At 24.6% G+C, this 20,706-nt stretch overlaps 1 protein-coding gene across 1 annotated transcript in view; it reads right to left on the reverse strand.

Annotated features, from left to right (window-relative positions):
* The window catches only part of Poxm (paired box pox-meso), a 130,785-nt gene that overhangs the window by 53,716 nt on the left and 56,363 nt on the right, over positions 1–20,706 (reverse strand). The window contains 1 exon segment of the mRNA XM_075292238.1: positions 15,703–15,744. Coding sequence (XP_075148353.1) covers positions 15,703–15,744 — 42 coding nt within the window.

Below are 20,706 nucleotides of genomic sequence, written 5' to 3' on the forward strand. Positions count from 1 at the left end.
AAGTACAAGTCTATAGAGAATTTGTCAGAGCCTTTAATCCATATGAAAAGGTCGATCAATAGGATGGTTGTTTTGAAATAATTTAGCTTGATTTGATCTTTAGGTTTAATTTGTTATGGTGACAATGAATGAACTTCACATTTCCAGTATATTATTTGTATTAAATTAAATTAAATTAAATTAAATTGAATTAAATTAAATTAAATTAAATTAAATTAAATTAAATTAAATTAAATTAAATTAAAGTAAATTAAATTAAATTAAATTGAATTAAATTAAATTAAATTAAATTAAATTAAATTAAATTAAATTAAATTAAATTAAATTAAATTAAAGTAAATTAAATTAAATTAAATTAAATTAAATTAAATTAAATTAAATTAAATTAAATTAAATTAAATTAAATTAAATTAAATTAAATTAAATTAAATTAAATTAAATTAAATTAAATTAAATTAAATTAAATTAAATTAAATTAAATTAAATTAAATTAAATTAAATTAAATTAAATTAAATTAAATTAAATTAAATTAAATTAAATTAAATTAAATTAAATTAAATTAAATTAAATTAAATTAAATTAAATTAAATTAAATTAAATTAAATTAAATTAAATTAAATTAAATTAAATTAAATTAAATTAAATTAAATTAAATTGAATTAAATTAAATTAAATTAAATTGAATTGAATTAAATTGAATTAAATTAAATATCTGGAAAAATAAAAATTATTCCTCCTTAGGTCCCATTATCGTGTTTGGAAAATTAAAAAAAAAAATCATAAACCTTTCGTTTATTTTACTTGCTTTCTAGTTATTTCCCCTTAATACAATCATTAATAGTTTTAAAGGGCTTTAAGAACTGGAATAATTTTAAGGATGGTTCCACCCCATAAAATCCAGTCACCGTTACAAATTTATCGCTTCAATTCAATTCGTACCATTGACATATAAATTGTTTCACGAAACGAAAACATTTTAAACGGACACTATTTGTTCATTTTGGCCTAACAAATGAGTTGTGAGTTTTGATTTTTTTTTTTCGTTTTTGAAGGGAGGTCATTCTAAGGGATAAGTTGAGAGGTGATCTAAAATTCAGTGGTGACTAAATACTCATGGGATCGAAATGAGTGACTTTTATTTTTGATACTGTCCAATAATTTCCCAAGAACGCTTGACGAGGAACCCAGTATCCAGGGAATATTTGCTACCAAATGATGGTTATTTTTGGCTAAATTGATGACTATGTGTGTGCTCGTTTGATGGCAGCATATCAACTGGTGAGCATTATTACCACTTTCAAGTGAAATGAAAACAGGGGAAGTTGCATGTTAGCAAACCTGTGACATTGTATGGGGAATTTTATATTGACATGGAACGATGAGCATGGCTTAAGGTTTAAGGACAGACGGACGGACAGACAGATAGATAGAAATAAATTAACAGCATACATAAACCTTACACAAGCATGTCTGTTGTTAAGGTTTATCGTCCCTTAAGTCTTACTGCTGATATTGGCTTTAGTGGTGTCGTCTGGACTTACTTCTTTGCTAGGGTGGTTAGGGTAATGCTGACTCTGACAATTGGTAAAAACATCTGTTTATTTTTTTCCAAATATTTTTAATGTTTATTGTAATTACAATTTTCGTCGTTGTTGTTGTTGTTGCCATCTTCAATTAATAGTAAATAGTCTTGACTCTTTGCTTATTCTAAATTTGCTTGCCCTTGTCTGCCCCAGCCATTTGTACAAAGGTCAATCAAATCAGAAGGCCAAGTGTAAAAAAACAAGACGAAAATTTATACGCGCCAAAACAAAAGCCTATTCAAAATTTAATTTCAATCATTATGTCTAACATTGAATTTTTCACTCTTCTCATGTCTACCATGGTGCCTTTTGGTTGCCTTTACCTACCTCAACAAACCAAAAAAAAAAAAACACCGATCATTGTTTTGAGACTTTACAATGTTTTGCACTTCGCCCCCATCATCTTCGCATAGAGTTTGGAATAAATTTTCCCAAGTCTAAGATTAGTTGGGTGACTAAGTTACTTTGTGTTTCTTTGGAGGTTTGATGATAATTTTCGCTGTTTTTTCAGTCAGCTGTTGGGATTTAGACTGAAAGGCATATGATTTTTTCTGACGTTATAATTTAATCTTAGTGAAATGACTCATTTTAGTTTTCATTGTATTTTTAATCTCAAATCTTAAAGTTCTTAAAACAAAAACACACAAAAATAAAAAAACATTAAATCTTTCTCATGTTATTTTGTTTAGGTTGGCCTGAAATATATTTTTGTTTGCTTGCTTTCTTTGCATACTTTTAGTAAAACACGTTCAATTGTTAATGTTGCATTAAATAAAAAGTGAAAAAAAAATTATTTATAAATGAATGAATTGAATGAATGATAAAAAAAATCAAAAATTTTGAATATATGAATTTTTCTTATACAACAAAAAAACTACAATGAAACCTCTCAAACTTGGACACTCTGAAAAACGGACAACTTTCGTAAGACGTTTGATATATTATCACATTAAAATTAAATTCTCACAGGTAGAAACCTCCCAAATGTGGAAAAAATTTAGGCGACTTTGTTAAAGTCAGTTCATTTAGATAAAATCAAATTACATCAAATTAAATTATAATATATATTTTTTTCACTAAATAATTTTTTTTTATTCAACCTTTGTTAATGTAAGAGTTATCAATTTAATGAAATTATACTAAATTAAATCAAACTAAAATGAATTAAAATAAATTAAACGTAATGAATTAAAATAAATTAAACGTAATAAATTGTTTAAATTAAGTTAAAGTTTAATTATACATTAAATCATTTTAATTTAAATTAATTTAAATTAAAAAAAAATATCATAAAAAATCTAGAAATCAATTTTTTGATTTTGATCACGAATCCTCATTGTTCAAAAGTAACCTACACAGAGAAAAAATCACTAAAGTCAAGTCAGTTAATTTATATAAAATTAAATTTCATCAAATAAAATTAAATTAAATTAAAATATATATTTTTTTCACTACATAATTTTTCTTTTATTCGGCCTTTGTTAATGTAAGATTTATCTATTTAATGAAATTATACTAAATTAAATCAAGCCAAAATGAATTAAAATAAATTAAACGCAATCGAATTAAATTGTTTAAATTAAGTTAAAGTTTAATTATACATTAAATCAATTTAATTTAAATTAAAAAAATGTCATAAAAAATCAAAAAAATCTAATTTTTGATTTTAATCACAAATCCTCATTGTTCAAAAGTAACCTATACAGAAAAAAAAATAACGAAACAAAGTCAGTTCATTTATATAAAATCATTTATATAAAATTCATTTATATAAAGTTCATTTATATAAAATTACATCAAATAAAATTAAATTAAAATATATATTTTTTCACCAAATAATTTTTCTTGTATTCCACCTTTGTTAATGTAAGATTTATCAATTTAATTATAATTAATTAAATTTTTCCAAATTAAATCAAGCTAAAATGAATTAAAGGTAATCGAATTAAATTGTTTAAATTAAGTTAAAGTTTAATTATACATTAAATCAATTTAATTTAAATTAATTTAAATTTAAAAAAAAATTATCATAAAAAAGTAAAAAAATCGAATTTTTGATTTTGATCACAAATCCTCATTGTTCAAAAGTAACCTACACAGAAAAAAAAACGGAACAAAGTCAGTTCATTTATATAAACTCAAATTAAATCAAAAAAGTTAAATTAAATTAAAATATATTTTTTTTCACTAAATAATTTTTCTTTTATTCCACCTTTGTTAATGTACGATTTATCAATTTAATTAAATTATTCCAAATTAAATCAAGCTAAAATGAATTAAAATAAATTAAACGCAATCGAATTAAATTGTTTAAATTAAGTTAAAGCTTAATTATACATTAAATCAATTTAATTTAAATTAATTTAAATTAAAAAAAAATATCATAAAAAAGTCAAAAAATCGAATTTTTGATTTTGATCACAAATCATCATTGTTCAAAAGTAACCTACACAGAAAAAAATCACGAAACAAAGTCAGTTCATTTATATAAACTCAAATTACATCAAGTAAAATTAAATTAAATTAAAATCAATTTTTTTTTTCACTAAATAAATTCTCTTTTATTCCAACTTTGTTAATGTAAGATTTATCACATTAATTAAATTATACTAAATTAAATCAAGCTAAAATGAACTAAAATAAATTAAACGTAATCGAATTAAATTGTTTAAATTAAGTTAAAGTTTAATTATACATTAAATCAATTTAATTTAAATTAATTTAAATTAAAAAAAAATATATCATAAAAAAGTCAAAAAATCGAATTTTTGATTTTGATCACAAATCATCATTGTTCAAAAATAACCTACACAGAAAAAAAAATCACGAAACAAAGTCAGTTCATTTATATAAACTCAAATTACATCAAATAAAATTAAATTAAATTAAAATATATTTTTTTTCACTAAATAAATTTTCTTTTATTCGACCTTTGTTAATGTAAGATTTATCAATTAAATGAAATTATACTAAATTAAATCAAGTTAAAATGAATTAAAATAAATTAAACGTAATCGAATTAAATTGTTTAAATTAAGTTAAAGTTTAATTATACATTAAATCAATTTAATTTAAATTAATTTAAATTAAAAAAATATTTATGATATATATATATATATATATATATATATATTTTTTTTTAATTTAAATTAATTTAAATAAATCAAAAAATCTAATTTTTGATTTTGATCACGAATCCTCATCGTTAAAAAGTAACCTACACAGAAAAAAATCCATGAAAAAAAGTCAGTTCATGTATATAAACTCAAATTACATCAAAAAAAGTTAAATTAAATTAAAATATATATTTTTTTTTTCACTAAATAATTTTTCTTTTATTCCACCTTTGTTAATGTAAGATTTATCAATTTAATTATAATTAATTAAATTATTCCAAATTAAATCAAGCTAAAATGAATTAAAATAAATTAAACGTAATCGAATTAAATTGTTTAAATTAAGTTAAAGTTTAATTATACATTAAATCATTTTAATTTAAATTAATTTAAATTAAAAAAATATCATAAAAAAGTAAAAAATCGAATTTTTGATTTTGATCACAAATCCTCATTGTTCAAAAGTAATCTATACAGAGAAAAAAATCACGAACAATGTCAGTTCATTTATATAAACTCAAATTACATCAAGTAAATTTAAATTAAATTAAAATATATTTTTTTTCACTAAATAATTTTTCTTTTATTCGACCTTTGTTAATGTAAGATTTATCTATTTAATGAAATTACACTAAATTAAATCAAGCTAAAATGAATTAAAATAAATTAAACGTAATCGAATTAAATTGTTTAAATTAAGTTAAAGTTTAATTATAAATTAAATTAATTTAATTTAATTTAAAAAAATATTTGACATATATTTTTTTTAATTTAAATTAATTTAAATAAATCAAAAAATCTAATTTTTGATTTTAATCATAAATCCTCATCGTTCAAAAGTAACCTACACAGAAAAAAAAGTCACGAAACAAATTCATTTAATTTATATAAAATCAAATTACATCAAATAAAATAAAAATAAATTAAAATATTTTTTTTTTTCACTAAATAATTTTTCTTTTATTCGACTTTTGTTAATGTAAGATTTATCAATTTAATTATAATTATTTAAATTATTCTAAATGAAATCAAGCTAAAATGAATTAAAATAAATCAAACGTAATCGAATTAAATTGTTTAAATTAAGTTAAAGTTTAGTTATAAATTAAATTAAATCAATTTAATTTAAATTAATTTAAATTAAAAAAAATATTTATGATATATATTTTTTTAATTTAAATTAATTTAAATAAATCAAAAAATCTAATTTTTGATTTTGATCACGAATCCTCATCGTTCAAAAGTAACCTACACAGAAAAAAATCCATGAAAAAAAGTCAGTTCATTTATATAAAATCAAATTACATCAAATAAAATAAAATTAAATTAAAATATATTTTTTTCACTAAATAATTTTTCTTTTATTCGACCTTTGTTAATGTAAGATTTATCAATTTAATTATAATTATTTAAATTATTCTAAATTAAATCAAGCTAAAATGAATTAAGATAAATCAAACGTAATCGAATTAAATTGTTTAAATTAAGTTAAAATTTAATTATACATTAAATCAATTAGTTTAAATTAATTTAAATTAAAAAAAAAAATATATATCATACAAAAATCAAAAAATCTAATTTTTGATTTTGATCACAAATCCTCATCGTTCAAAAGCAACCTACACAGAAAAAAAAATTGTACGAGAATTTTTCCAATTAAAGTCTTAAAATTTTTTTTTTCATAAAAAAAGTAAAAAAATCGAAATTTTGATTTTTATCACAAATCCTCATCGTTCAAAAGTAACCCCTACACAGAAAAAAATTTCACTAAAATTTTTCCAATTAAAGTCTTCATTGAGTTTTAAAAAATATTCAATTAAAAATTTTAAATGATTCAAAAAATTTTTTAATTGAACTGAAAAATCACTCACAAAATTAATCGTATCAATTAATTTTTTAATTGACTTAAAATTATTTTTTTTAATTTATACTATAATTTCTGTGAATGAAAACAATTCAATTAAAAAATTTTTCGGATCAATTAATATCGTGATAGAATCAGAAAAAAAAATTTTCGTGTTTACTTTTTCAATAATATTTTTAAAGAAAAATGCTTATATATTTAAAAATAAACATTTTTCATTTTATCATCTAGCAAATTAGAATAACCCTCTCAACGACCTGAGTCATGGGCTTTTAAATTTTTATTATTTTTACAAATTTCTTATGCACTTCATTTAATTCGATTTCACACAAGTTTGTTTGAGGTTTACACAGTTGTTGTTTTAGAACTTTTCGCAATTTTATTTATTTATTTTTGTTTGTTTTTTCTTTAATTTTATAATATTCTACAATTTGTTAAATTCAATTACGCATAAAATGAGAGCATTGTACACTTGACTTAATTATGCTCTTTTGTTTTTGTATAATGTCAATTTTGTTGTTGTATAAATTTGAAATGCCTCACAATCTCGCTGTGATTTATTTTGAAATCAAATTATTTGCAAAAAAACAAAACAAAACATTCAATGTTAAATTAGCAAAAAATCAAGCTTAGCGACAGTCAATGAGACAAGCGATGGGAAAGACATATAAATATTCCTCTGATCAGTTTAATAAAGAATAACAAAAAATCAATCTAAAATTAGTGATCAATTTTACTTTCACAGATAATGTCTATTTCAAATCGTGTTTTATATATTTGTCATCAGGTATTTACTCACAACTCAATACAAATTTTTCAAATGTCATGCGAAAACTCTCTATGGGTCCTCTTTACAGTTGTGTCTAGACTTTTTTGTTCATTCTTGACTGGATTTTTTTTGCTCTAATCTATTCATAATTTATATATTATTTTTTGCGTTTTTCAATAGATAGTCTAATCTATCTAGCGGTCGTTTTGCTTGGCCCAACGACCGTCGGACCATCTTAAATTGGTTCTACTTAGTTAACAATTGTTAATTGCCTCTGTAATTGGTTTAGAATGCATCACTGATTTTTTGAACTTATTTATTTTTTTGTGTTTGTTTTTTATAATATTTTGTTTTGGCATGTATATAATACCTTTTTTCATCTTAATTTTTTTTTTGAAAATTTATTAATTATAAAATTTTCCCAGATTAGAGAAAAAAAAACATTTAATATATATTTTGTTTTTTATTTAATTTATATTTTTTTTCTGTCAAAATTTTTTCAAAAGTTAATGAGCCCATCAAAATTAATTTGTATAGATAATTTTTCTACATTTTTGTGTGTGGGTATGTGTGCTTGGTCATGGATTATGGTCAGTGTATTGTGACTAATTTGTTAATTAATATGACAGTTTGGATCAAAGAAAATATTTGTCAAATTTGTTTCTTGTCAAAACATCAAAAGCTAAACTATTCTATTTGTATCTGTCAGCAAAGACCAGGGATTTTGATAGTCAAGGATTTCACTGGTCACTGAATTGACAACAGGTGGTAACATTGATTTGAAACATATGGCTGAGTAAATAAACAAACAAAATGTTTGTTTTCAACAATAATAATAAATTACAAAACAATAATGAAGGAAAATATAAGTATATAGAACACTGAAAAAAATATACAATAATAAAGAAAAATTAATACAAAAAGACTAATAATAGGAGTTTATTAAACTTAGATTGTATATTAATACGTCACAAATTCTTTTTTGCGTACATATTGTGGGCACATACGAGGGTTTTGCTGAGCAAATTTAGGATCAAATGAAAGGAAATTTTCTGTAGATATGGTGAATTGCATTAAGTTTTTAAATCGTTTAATTTGTAGAGAAGAAAATTGCATTTTTTAAAAAATATCAGCGTTTTTCTGGTTACTATGTTAGTTTTAATAGCTGTTGTTTGGATGGTTGTGTGTGTGTGTGTGTAGTTGCGTTAGGCTTTTGTTGTGCTTGCACTGAGAAATAAGTTTGAGAGTCACTCTAAGAGAATGCAAATCAAAAGAGTGAGTTACAGTAATTACCATAACAGAATATTACTCTGTTTATATTATAGATAGAGTGGGTTTGGGTGGGGGTGTAGTGGGTGGTTGGATGTTTCAGTTTCTAAAATTATGAGATAGCTGGATATTTTTGCAAATGTTTTTCAAAATATTATTTTGCGAAATTAAATTTATTTATAAAAACTAATACCATTTGGAAAAACAAATAGCAATATATTAAGTTAAATATATACACCCAAAGAAACAAATTCTTTCCTCCGGAACAGAATTTACGACAAACGAAATTACCTTTTGAGGTAAACTATTTTTTTTATGATCAAAAAAAGTCGACTATTGTCGCTATGCTTTTTTATGTGCTTGTAAAGAACCATTTTTTGCTGTTGAAGAAAACTTTGTTTATCTAAAATTATCGTTCTTCACAAAAGAAAAATCTTTCTTTCAATGTAGCTACTGAAATAGGGATGCCATGATTTGATATGACGTTTTTCGAAAAGGGGTATTGATGTTGCTACCACGAAAGTCACTTGAAAATCCTATGTGGGTTATTGCAATAGTAATCAAACCAAATTGAGGAATTTCTCCATCTTTGGGGGTAAGAATAGGTTGAGTGTATTATCTTGATATTAATGTTAAATGTTTTTTTTTTGTACATATTGCGGACGCACACGACAGTTTTGCTGAGTAAATTTGGTATCAAACGAAAGAAAATTTTAGATATAGCCAATTGCATTAAGCTTTTAAATCGATTAATTTTCATTTTTTGAATGATATCAACGTTTTCGTGGTGTTATTTTAGTTTGAGTAGCAGTTGTTTGAATAGTTGTGTGTTCTAGTGTTTAGCTTTTATTATGCTTGCATTGGGAAATAAGTATGAGAGTAACTTGAAGAGAATTCAAACCAAGAGAGTGAGTTAAAGCAATAAGAATAATAGGATTGTACTCTGTTTATATTATAGATATAGTGAGTGGGTTTGGGAGCATCGTTGCCAATTTCTCCTTTTTTCATTAGATGTGATTTTTTTTAAGTCTTTTGGAGGAAAAAAGAATGTCAATGTGTTTTTTTAGCGGTTTTTAACCTTTTTAATTTTCGGAATGTTTCTATTGAAATATGGATATGGGTTTTGTATTTAGCTCTTGCTGCCAGAATAAGGTTTTCCACATAGTTCAAAGCTCTAAAGATTAAAAAATATTTTGCGTTTATCTGTTTTTTTATTTTGCAACGCTGTTTGGGAGTGTAGTGGGAGGTTGCATATTCCAGTTTTTCGAATGATGACATAGGCGGATATTTTTGGTAAAGTCATAGGTTAGGTTAGGTGGCAGCCCGATGCATCAGGCTCACTTAGACTATTCAGTCCATTGTGATACCACATTGGTGAACTTCTCTCTTATCAATGAGTGCTGCCCGATTCCATGTTAAGCTCAATGACAAGGTAAAGTCATACAAAATATTATTTTGCCAACTTATTTCTTTAAAAAAAAAAATATAGAAAATAGGGATGCCATCTAGGGATATGTGACTTCCAAAGGGTTATGCCAGAGAGTGTTTCTACATATTTTTCAATTTACAATGGAACCACTGAGAAGTGAATGGCCTATATGTTGGCCACATGGGCCACCTTATAAGAGGTTAATTTCGTGTGATAATATAGCAAAGGTCTCCAATAAAATTACCTACTTTTGAAAGGTAACCGCTTTTCAGAATATCCATGTTTGAAGGGTTCCCCTCTATATTTTGTTTTCCTTTTTTTTTAATTTGTAATATTTATCTATTATTGTCATTTCCCATCTCACAGGGCTTAATGACAGACTTTAGCTTGGGTTTTAGTGTTAATTTTCATTCCATTTTGATTAGTAGTTGGCGATTCTGTTTAAGTGTCGTTTTTTGTTTTTGTTATTATTATTTTTATTTTATCAGAACCATTGTATTTTCTTCAATATACCTATTCCCAGAATAAATGAAAAAAATATGGGGTTTTTTCCGATTAAAAAAATCTGCATTGACTGTGTGTGTTGTTTGTGTGATTTAATGTTAATGTGTTCTTCCTAAAAATAAAACAGCGATGACGACAATAACAAGAAAAAGCTCTGTGTGCAATTTTTTTTTAATTTAACATTGTCGTTATTTAAACCCACCCTCTGGGTTTCGAGGTATTGCAAATGTTAACAAAAAAAAAACGAATCTCTTTCGAAATATTTTTTTTACGTTAGTGTTGTTGTTCATTTCAACATTCTATGAAATGGCCATCCCAATCGACGGTTCGTCCATCCATATGTCGTCGGTACGTTCCTATATCCATCCATATTGGTTGATGGTAGAGAAACACAAAAAAAATCGTAGAGACAATGGTGTCGATTGTTTTTGCCAATTTCCCAGAATTTATAGTTTATGATATGTGGCGTTTTTATTCTTTTCAATGTCTTTTTTTTCTTTTTATATAAAGACAATATTAATTAGGCTTTTAATGGCCGATAGTTTAGTTTTATTTCTTTTGGTCCCTTATTTTCAAATGGAACTGTCAGTTTTAGGGTTTTTTTTTTCATAGACAGAGAAAATAAATCCAATTTTTAAAACTAAATTTTAAATGTTTGATTTTTTTACTACATTTCTGTGTGTGTGTGTGTGTGTAAGAAACCTGCCAGGCCTAAAAGGGGAAAAATCTCGGTCCCTTGATTTCATGCCATTTGTCTGGTGGCACAACCCCTTAATAATGACATTGTAGTTTTCCCCCTTCGTTACAATTGCAAAGTCAATTTAGTTTTTCTTTTGTATTTTACTCATATTGCCTTGAACATAGTTACATACATAGAGCTTGATTAAATGTTACTTTTAATGTTTATGCTGTTCGTTTTTTTTTACAAATCAAAATACTAGAAAATAAATGTAGACATATTGGATTGTACACTGCGAAATAAAATTTTGCAAAAATTTCCTATAGGAATAAACTTCGGACCAAATTTTCTGTAGAAATAAAATGTTGACAAAATTTTCTATAGAAATAAAATTTTGCCAAAATTTTCTATAGTCATAAAATTTTCACAAATTTTTCTATAGAAATTAAATTTTGACAAAATTTTCTATAGAAATAAATTTTGACAAAATTTTCTATAGAAATAAAATTTTGCCAAAATTTTCTATAGTAATAAAATTTTAACAAAATTTTCTATAGAAATAAAATTTTGCCAAGATTTTCTATAGAAATAAAATTTTGACAAAATTTTCTATAGAAATAAAATTTTGACAAAATTTTCTATAGAAATAAAATTTTGACAAAATTTTCTATAGAAATAAAATGTTGGCAAAATTTTCTATAGAAATAAAATTTTGACAAAATTTTCTGTAGAAATAAAATTTTGACAAAATTTTCTATAGAAATAAAATTTTGACAAAATTTTCTAAAGAAATAAAATTTTTACAAAATTTTCTATAGAAATAAAATTTTGACAAAATTTTCTCTAGAAATAAAATTTTGAAAAAATTTTCTATAGAAATAAAATTTCGACAAAATTTTCTATAGAAATAACTTTTGTTAAGATTTTCTATAGAAAAAAAATTTTGCACACATTTTTATAGGAAGAAAATTTTGCCAAAATTTTCTATAGAAATAAAATTTTGAAAAAATTTTCTATAGAAATAAAATATTGAGAACATTTTTTATAGAAATACAATTTTGACAAAATTTTCTATAAAAATATAATTTTGTCTAAAATTTCTATAGAAATAAAATGTTGACAAAATTTTCTATAGAAATAAAATTTTGACAAAATTTTCATGAAAATAAGGTATTGAGAACATTTTTTGTAGAAATACAATTTTGACAAAATTTTCTATAGAAATAAAATTTTGACAAACTTTTCTATAGAAATAAAATTTTGACAAAATTTTCTATAGAAATAAAATTTTGACAAAATTTTCTATAGAAATAAAGTTTTGCAAAAATGTCCTATAAAAATAAAATTTTGACAAACTTTTCTACAGAAATAAACTATTCAAAATTTTCTATAGATATAAAATTTTGATAAAATTTTCTATAGAAACAAAATTTTGACAAAATTTTCTATAGAAATAAAATTTTGACAAAATTTTCTATAGAAATAACTTTTGCTAAGATTTTCTATAGAAAAAAAATTTTGCACACATTTTTATAGAAAGAAAATTTTGCCAAAATTTTCTATAGAAATAAAATTTTGCAAAAATTTTCTATAGAAATAAAATTTTGACAAAATTTTCTATAGAAATAAAATTTTGACAAAATTTTCTATAGAAATAAAATTTTGACAAAATTTTCTATAGAAATAAAGTTGTGACAAAATTTTCTATAGAAATAAAATTTTGACAAAATTTTCTATAGAAATAAAATTTTCTATAGAAATAAAATTTTGCAAAAATTTCCTATAAAAATAAAATTTTGACAAACTTTTCTACAGAAATAAACTATTCAAAATTTTCTATAGAAATAAAATTTTGACAAAATTTTCTATAGAAATAAAATTTTGACAAATATTCCTGTAGAAAAAAAAAAATTGACAAAATTTTCTATAGAAATAAAATTTTGCCAAAATTTTCTATAGTAATAAAATTCTGACAAAATCTTCTAAAGAAATAAAATTTTGACATAATTTTCTATAGAAATAAAATTTTGACAAAATTTTCTATAGAAATAAAATTTTGACAAAATTTTCTATAGAAACAAAATTTTGACAAAATTTTCTATAGAAATAAAATGTTGATTAAATTAAAATAATTAAATTTAATATGATATAAATTAAATTTAAACAATTAACTTCATTTATTTTCCCAAGTGTAACAGACAATAACGATTTTTCTACATTGTTGCCATGGTAGCACTACAACCTCAGTCACAATCTGTTGGTATGGAGGCATGGTGGGTTAAGTCAAATCCCCTTCCATCCACCGAATTTTATGCCTGAAATCTCTTACGTTTTTTCTGTTTTTCATTTTGTTTTGCTCGATCGCTTTACTTATTTTGTTTCTTTTTGTTTTTTTTTCATGCAAAGTGTCTTTTTTAGTTTTGTGAATATTTTTGTTTTTTTGTTATCCAACATTGTCAACGTTGTCGCCACTGTTAGATCGCATGGTTTCGTTGAGTTGGTTGTTGTTTTTTTTTTGTTTTTGGCTTTGTCTCATTTGTGATTTTTTGATGAATTTATATGCAGTTCACTTGAAATTAATTAAACAACACAGTTGACTTGAATTTTGTCTAAGCGTCACAATTATAATTGCTAAAGAAAAAACATAATGTATTTATAGGTGCTTATATACAACAACAACAAAAAACAGAAAATTGCAGAATTGTAGTCGATTAGGCCTATGGCATGATTTTATGTGATAGGCTGTAATGTAACGTAGGATATGTATGGTTGATGGTTTTTTTCAGGTTTCATAGTTCATAATAAATCACAATAATATGCTATTGTGATTGGAGGGAACATAATTTAAGATAACGACCGTGTGTTTGTAACACTGGATAGCCAATCTAAAAGAACTAAAAGAAAAAAGCATATCCCTCCGGAACAGGGGTAAAACTGTCAAACCATCTGCTGTTTCAATTAAATCACAATAAAATATATTGTGTATTACCATTGTGATTGCTAGAGAAAATAAACGATGTATCAAAACATAAAAGTTAGATGATTTATTCATATGATAACACTGGGTTGGAGGACAATAAATTGTATATTTTTTAAATTCACAATTGAAAGATTTTTGAATTGTAATTCACAATAGTTAGTGTTTTTTTTTTGAGGAAAGCCAATGTTTTATATGCTTTATTACTATGGGCAATCTGTATTTCATATAATTTATGATATTATAAGTTAGTCCTATGAACATCCTACACTGAGAAGAATTTTTCAAAATTTCAAAGTTCAGTACATCCTAAATTTAATTAAATTTCCAAAAAAAATATAGCCTAAATTTAATTTTAAACAAAATGCCTTCATTATAAACACAAATCTTCATTAATATTCTATTCTGAATTTTGTCTAAGCGTCACAATTATAATTGCTAAAGAAAAAACATAATGTATTTATAGGTGCTTATATACAACAACAAAAAAATAGAAAATTGCAGAATGGTAGTCGATTAGGCCTATGGCATGATTTTATGTGATAGGCTGTAGTGTAACATAGGATATGTACGATTTTTGAGGGTTTTTTTCAGGTTTCATAGATCATAATAAATCACAATAATATGCTATTGTGATTGGAGGAAACATAATTTAAGATAACGGCCGTGTGTTTGTAAAACTGGATAGCAAATCTAAAAGAACTAAAAGAAAAAGCATATCCCTCCGGAACAGGGGCAAAACTGTCAAACCATCTGCTATTTCAATTAAATCACAATAAAAAATATTGTGTATTACCATTGTGATTGCTAGAGAAAATAAACGATGTAGCAAAACATAAAAGTTAGATGATTTATTCATATGATAACACTGGGTTGGAGGACAATAAATTGTATATTTTTTTAATTCACAATTGAAAGATTTTTGAATTGCAATTCACAATAGTTAGTGTTGCTTTTTTTGAGGAAAGCCAATGTTTTATATGCTTTATTACCATGGGCAATCTGTAATTTATGATATTATAAGTTAGTCCTATGAACATCCTACACTGAGAAGAATTTTTCAAAATTTCAAAGTTCAGTACATCCTAAATTTAATTAAATTTCCAAAAAAAAATAGCCTAAATTTAATTTTAATTTTGTTTAAAATTATTATAAACACAAATCTTCATTAATATTCTATAAATTTTGTCTACAAAAATTTAGGCCGTATTGATTAAATGACATCCCGCTTTATTTCAGTCTCACTTAGACTATGCAGTCCATTGTGATTGCATCATCTTTTATATTAGGTCAATTTTGTTTTCTGTGTATTAAAAATTTCTAGATTATGGTGTTGTGTTTTTCTATTATATTAGCTAAAAAGTCTATACCAGTGACAGACTATTTGTGTTAGTTTTTTTTGTTTATGTTAAAGTTAATAGAACCTATAGTGTTACCAATTTCTTATAAACAAACGTTAGTTGGTGAATAGTTGTTAGAAAGGGGAATAATATCATGAACGAAATGTTTACCTGTACTATAACAATAAGGCTCTAAGTCTGGCCGCAAGGGGGCTAATAAATAAAAGAGAAAAAATATAAAAAAGAAATCAAATAAGAAGTTTAAAAAACAAACACAGGGAATAACAAATGGCAGAAGCTTAAAATATGTGTGCGGCTTAGATATTGAATAAAAGTGAGTAAGGGAAAAACTTTAAAAAATAAAAAAAAATAAAATCTCCTGTTTACAAGAGGCCTTTAATCCATGGCTTCTTTCCTAAGAGAATTTCATTGAAAAACCCCCTTGAGTGCCCAAAAAAAAAAACTATTAAAAATTCTAATTGAAATCTGATGCTTTGACCATTTAACGCCAATTTTATCCACCACTATTATTGTAAATTTTGTTTTTGTTTACCAGTCAGCTAACTTGACATTATATTCCCAGCGCCACTATTTGGAATAATGATGATGATCATGCTGTGAGAAAACCTTAATGACGTAGACCTACTCCATGAAGACAAAAAGTAAAAACGAATCCATGATTGTGTTGTAATATTGGCATCTAAATAAATTCATTGTTCTATGGAAAACAAAAACAAAAAAGTGAAACATTTTTTTTTGTTTTCAACAATTTGTTTGTTCATTGATTTTTGCCCTAAATGAGAACAATGAGTAAATGTTTTGTGACTTTTCCTATGTTATTGTTGTGCAGCCTAACAATTCTTCTTCTTGTTCTCTCTTATTGTTTTATTTCATATGCCATTATATAATGTGTGAAATGATCGCAGTGATTTTATAAAAAAACACAACAACCAACACCCCGAACCAAAATCATTTAAATCAAAATATTTATGAATACTTTTAGTAACCCTCTGTTTTTGTCGCAAATATTCTTTTTCGATATATGCGGCGGCACCAAATGTCAAAATTCTTTGCTAGTAACCAACGACAGCTAACTCAGCGATAACATGTTTATCTGTCAACGGAAATTAATGACATCATAAATCATGTAGAATGTTCATTTTCTCTTGTGCTCTTTTGCTGTAAACCTACTTTAGATTTTACATACCCACCCAGTACTTGAGAGCATAGCATTAGCCACCCAGTTGAGAAGAGAAGAACCGAGCAATGAGTGTGGCAACACTCTTCTTGTATGTAATGCAAATCAAAACACATGCTTGCCAAACACTATGTTATTAAAGGGTGTGGTGGGGGGACGGCTAAATGGAGGATTTTTAAATAACGATGACAAGATCAAAAAGTTTGGTCGCTTTAAAGAGATTTTTTATTATGAGGGTGGCAATGCCAATAATGAAAGGGATTATCGAAGTTTCATAATGTAATTTACTTGGATCTAAAGATCTTGTGTAGACAGAACCTTGACGAATGATGTAGCGAAAAAATTCTCTCTGTGGTTTAATATTCCACATTAAGGTGGGAACTATGTTTGCACTCCAAAAAAGTAGCCTATAAAACCTATCGAAATTATTATGTTTTAGTTAAAAGTGGTCATATAGAACTTCATTTAAGGACATTTTTACAAATGTGAACTCAAATTGTTTTCTTCAAAATAAGAAATTTTCTTAATTAAAGTAGAAAGTTTTTTTGATTATTTTTTTAATATTTTCTTATTTTTTTTAAAATAATTTATTTATTTTGTGTTTTGTTTTTTTGCATTATTTGTTATCACCCTAATACACATTATTTCGTAAAAGTTTTTCATTCTAATAAATGTCCCCCCATTAAAATTTGGGTGTTTGATATCCAATGAAATTCTTGTGGTATTTGATGATGATCGGCATCATCAATTAAATGCTTTGCTTGATGTTGGTGCACACATATCTTTGTCTCATTTATGTGAAGGGGAACGAGAGAGAGAGAATGGGGAACATATCAATGGCCCAGCATCCATATACACATGTTAAGATACTTCCCCACACTCCCCCTTTCCCTAAATCACCCTTCACCGCGAAAGCCTAACCAAAAACAATACGCGATATCTGTGGCGGCCACACAACCAATCATAGTCAATGCAGCGTAACGAAAAGTCAAACCAGACCTCTCTATACATTGTATATTTATATCAAACTATGCGTATAGGTGTGATTGAAGATTTGTGGGTGTTTGTGTGTATGTGTATGCGGGTTTATATCAATGTGTCAAGAGATGTAGAATTATATCTTACCTTCTCAGGCACTCATAAACATTGATAGAATTGGGGAAGGCTTTCTTTTTCATTCGCTCTCTCTCTCTCTCTCTCTTTTATATGGGGAGACTTAAAGAGACTTGAACAAATGATAAATTTAGATAAGTTCAGTCAATGGTATGTGTATGAAGAGGCCATTTATTTTGGGGATAAGATATGTGTGTATGTGAATATTTAAATTCTAAGTAATCGTATGTATAGCTTTGGGGAATGGAGTCTTTATAAAGGGTTAACTAAGTTGATAAATTGTGTTACAGTTTTGAATAATATAATATATTCGATTTAGAATCCATTATTTCGCAAACGATAAAGAGATTACAAAGCTTCCCAATTCATATGGGGGTAAAGAAACAATAAAATCAAATCAATATTGACAAAATTTTTTCCACAAAAAAATTCAAAATGTGGGAAAATGGATTTTAGAATTTTCAAATTTTTTTTAATTGAAAATTTTGGATTTGTAAAATTTTGAATTTAATCGAATTTGGTCACTGTCAAAAATCAAGTTTTTTTTATTTTCGATTTTGTATCCCTTCTCCATTTCCACAAAAAATGTTTAAAAACACATTGCGTACATTTCAAAATGCCTATGACTCCGCCTATCGCTATCAATATTCAAAATATGCATAACAATGTCTTAGGATGGGATCCATTCAAAAACATTGGAGTTTTTTTTCGCTCTTGTGGTTTTCCCAAAACCCAAACAGGAAGGAAGCACATGTCTACCATACGAAAACGCATAAATCCCTTCCCCCTTTGAAATGTCATCTCCATTAGTTATTGTTGCCGGTTTTTTGGAACCACTTAATTTCAGATTGATTCTGTTTTGTTTTTTTCTAACATTTGAAAAGTCCCAAGGGGGTCAACCCATAGATGGATGGATGAATGGATGCAATAGACAAAGTTCATTTTATGTCATTTGTCGTAGTGAATATGAAGGGTGGAAGAGGCAATACCAAGAAGAGTAGCATTCTCCTTCATACTAAAAATGTAAATATCAATTTATTCTGTTACCAAAAACGGAAAGGGAATAAAATAGTAGCTAAAGTGGATTTGAAGGACCATCATCATCACCACCTCCTGTTTTTCTTGCACTCTCCCACTCCCACTCCTCCTCCTCCAACGCCTTGTTGCAAATGACATTATGGAAAACCATCTGCTTTTCTTTTCGTTATACTCTTTGAAATAAACCAAATGCTTAAATCTGTCTGAATTTCAGTTTTGTATTTGGTGGGTGGAGTATGCAACATAATCTCATTAATTATGATTTGACAGAATTGTTAAATTATTTTTTTTTTGTTCAAATATTTTTCCGTTGGTGTTGGTCGGAACTTAATAACACTCAAACTTTAACCATAATCATTCACTTGATAGCAACACCCTAGATCTGATGCTGAGGAGTACATTTTCCCATTCCATTACGTTGCGTTCATATTGTTTGGCTTCTTCTATGATTCCTGGCCACTCAAGCTACTTGGCTTTGGCTTAACACTTGCCAAAGCTCTGGCATTTGGCAGTTGAAGTATGGCCAAATTTTGTTGCGGGGAGGTTGGGAGAAATGAATTATGAAATATGCAGGCACATGGCCCATAGCTAAAGGGAACGTATGCAAAGGCCAACTAAAGAAGGATAATGGTAGAGATGTAAATAAAGGAAAATCGAATGCGAGTATATCCTGGGATTTATAAATTAAAAAATGTTAGAAAATAAATTGATTCTAGTTATAAGGAAAATGTAGGAAGTAAGTCTTTGTTTTTGTTTTCAGTGTGTTCTGGCAAATCTCTTTATATGGACGAGTTGGGCATTGATTTTAATTTTGTTTTTGAAAAAATTAAAAAGATTAATTTTTAATTTAAACAATATAAAATTAAATATAAAGTAATATCTTAACATTTTATATTAATTTTTTTTATATATTGAATTTATTTTTTTTTCGCATTTTATTTTTTTTAATTGAAATTTCTTTTTTAATTTTTGGTATTAATTTAAATTTAATGTTTGTTTAATAATAAAGGGATATCACAACACTTTGTATTTATTTAAATTTTAATTTTTTAATTTTTTTTTTTTTATTTTTTTTTTTAATTTTCCCAAAAAAAATCTTCAATGGCATTTATAAAAAAAAAAATTAAATCAAATATAAAGAGATGTATTTATCTTTATTTTTAAATTAATTTTTAAAATTTCTTTTTTAATTTCATTTTTTGAATTTCAATGTTTTTTTTCAATTTTTTTATTTAATTGAAATTAAACTTTTAAAATAAAAAGGGATATCACAACGCTTCATATTAAATGTAATTTTATTTTTTTTAATTTAAATAAAACAAAATAAAACTAAATTAAATTTAATTTTTTTTTTGTAATTTTTTTTCTGTAATTTTGTAATTCTGTAATTTTTTTCTGTAATTTTCTTGTTATTTTAAATTTTAATTTTTTAAATATAAATTTAATTTTATATTTAAAATTAATTTTATTAATAAATTTAAATTAAACAAACCATAAAATTAAATAAAGTGATATCTTTATTTTTAATTTAATATTTTTTTAAATTTTTGGATATTGATTTTAATTTCAGGAATGTTTTTTTAATTAAAAAGTATTAATAAAAAAATAAAAAATAATTTATTTTTTTTATAATTCTTTCTTTTTTTAACTTTTTAAAATTTTTTAAATTGTCTTGTTATTTTAAATTTTAATTTTTTAAATATAAATTTAATTTTAATTTTATATGTAAAATTCATTTTATTAATAAATTTAAATTAAACAAACCATAAAATTAAATTAAATATAAAGTGATATCTTTATTTTTAATTTAATATTTTTAAAAATTT

This window comes from Haematobia irritans, chromosome 1 (assembly GCF_050003625.1).
Source record: "Haematobia irritans isolate KBUSLIRL chromosome 1, ASM5000362v1, whole genome shotgun sequence".
Classification (NCBI taxonomy): Eukaryota; Metazoa; Arthropoda; class Insecta; order Diptera; family Muscidae; genus Haematobia; species Haematobia irritans.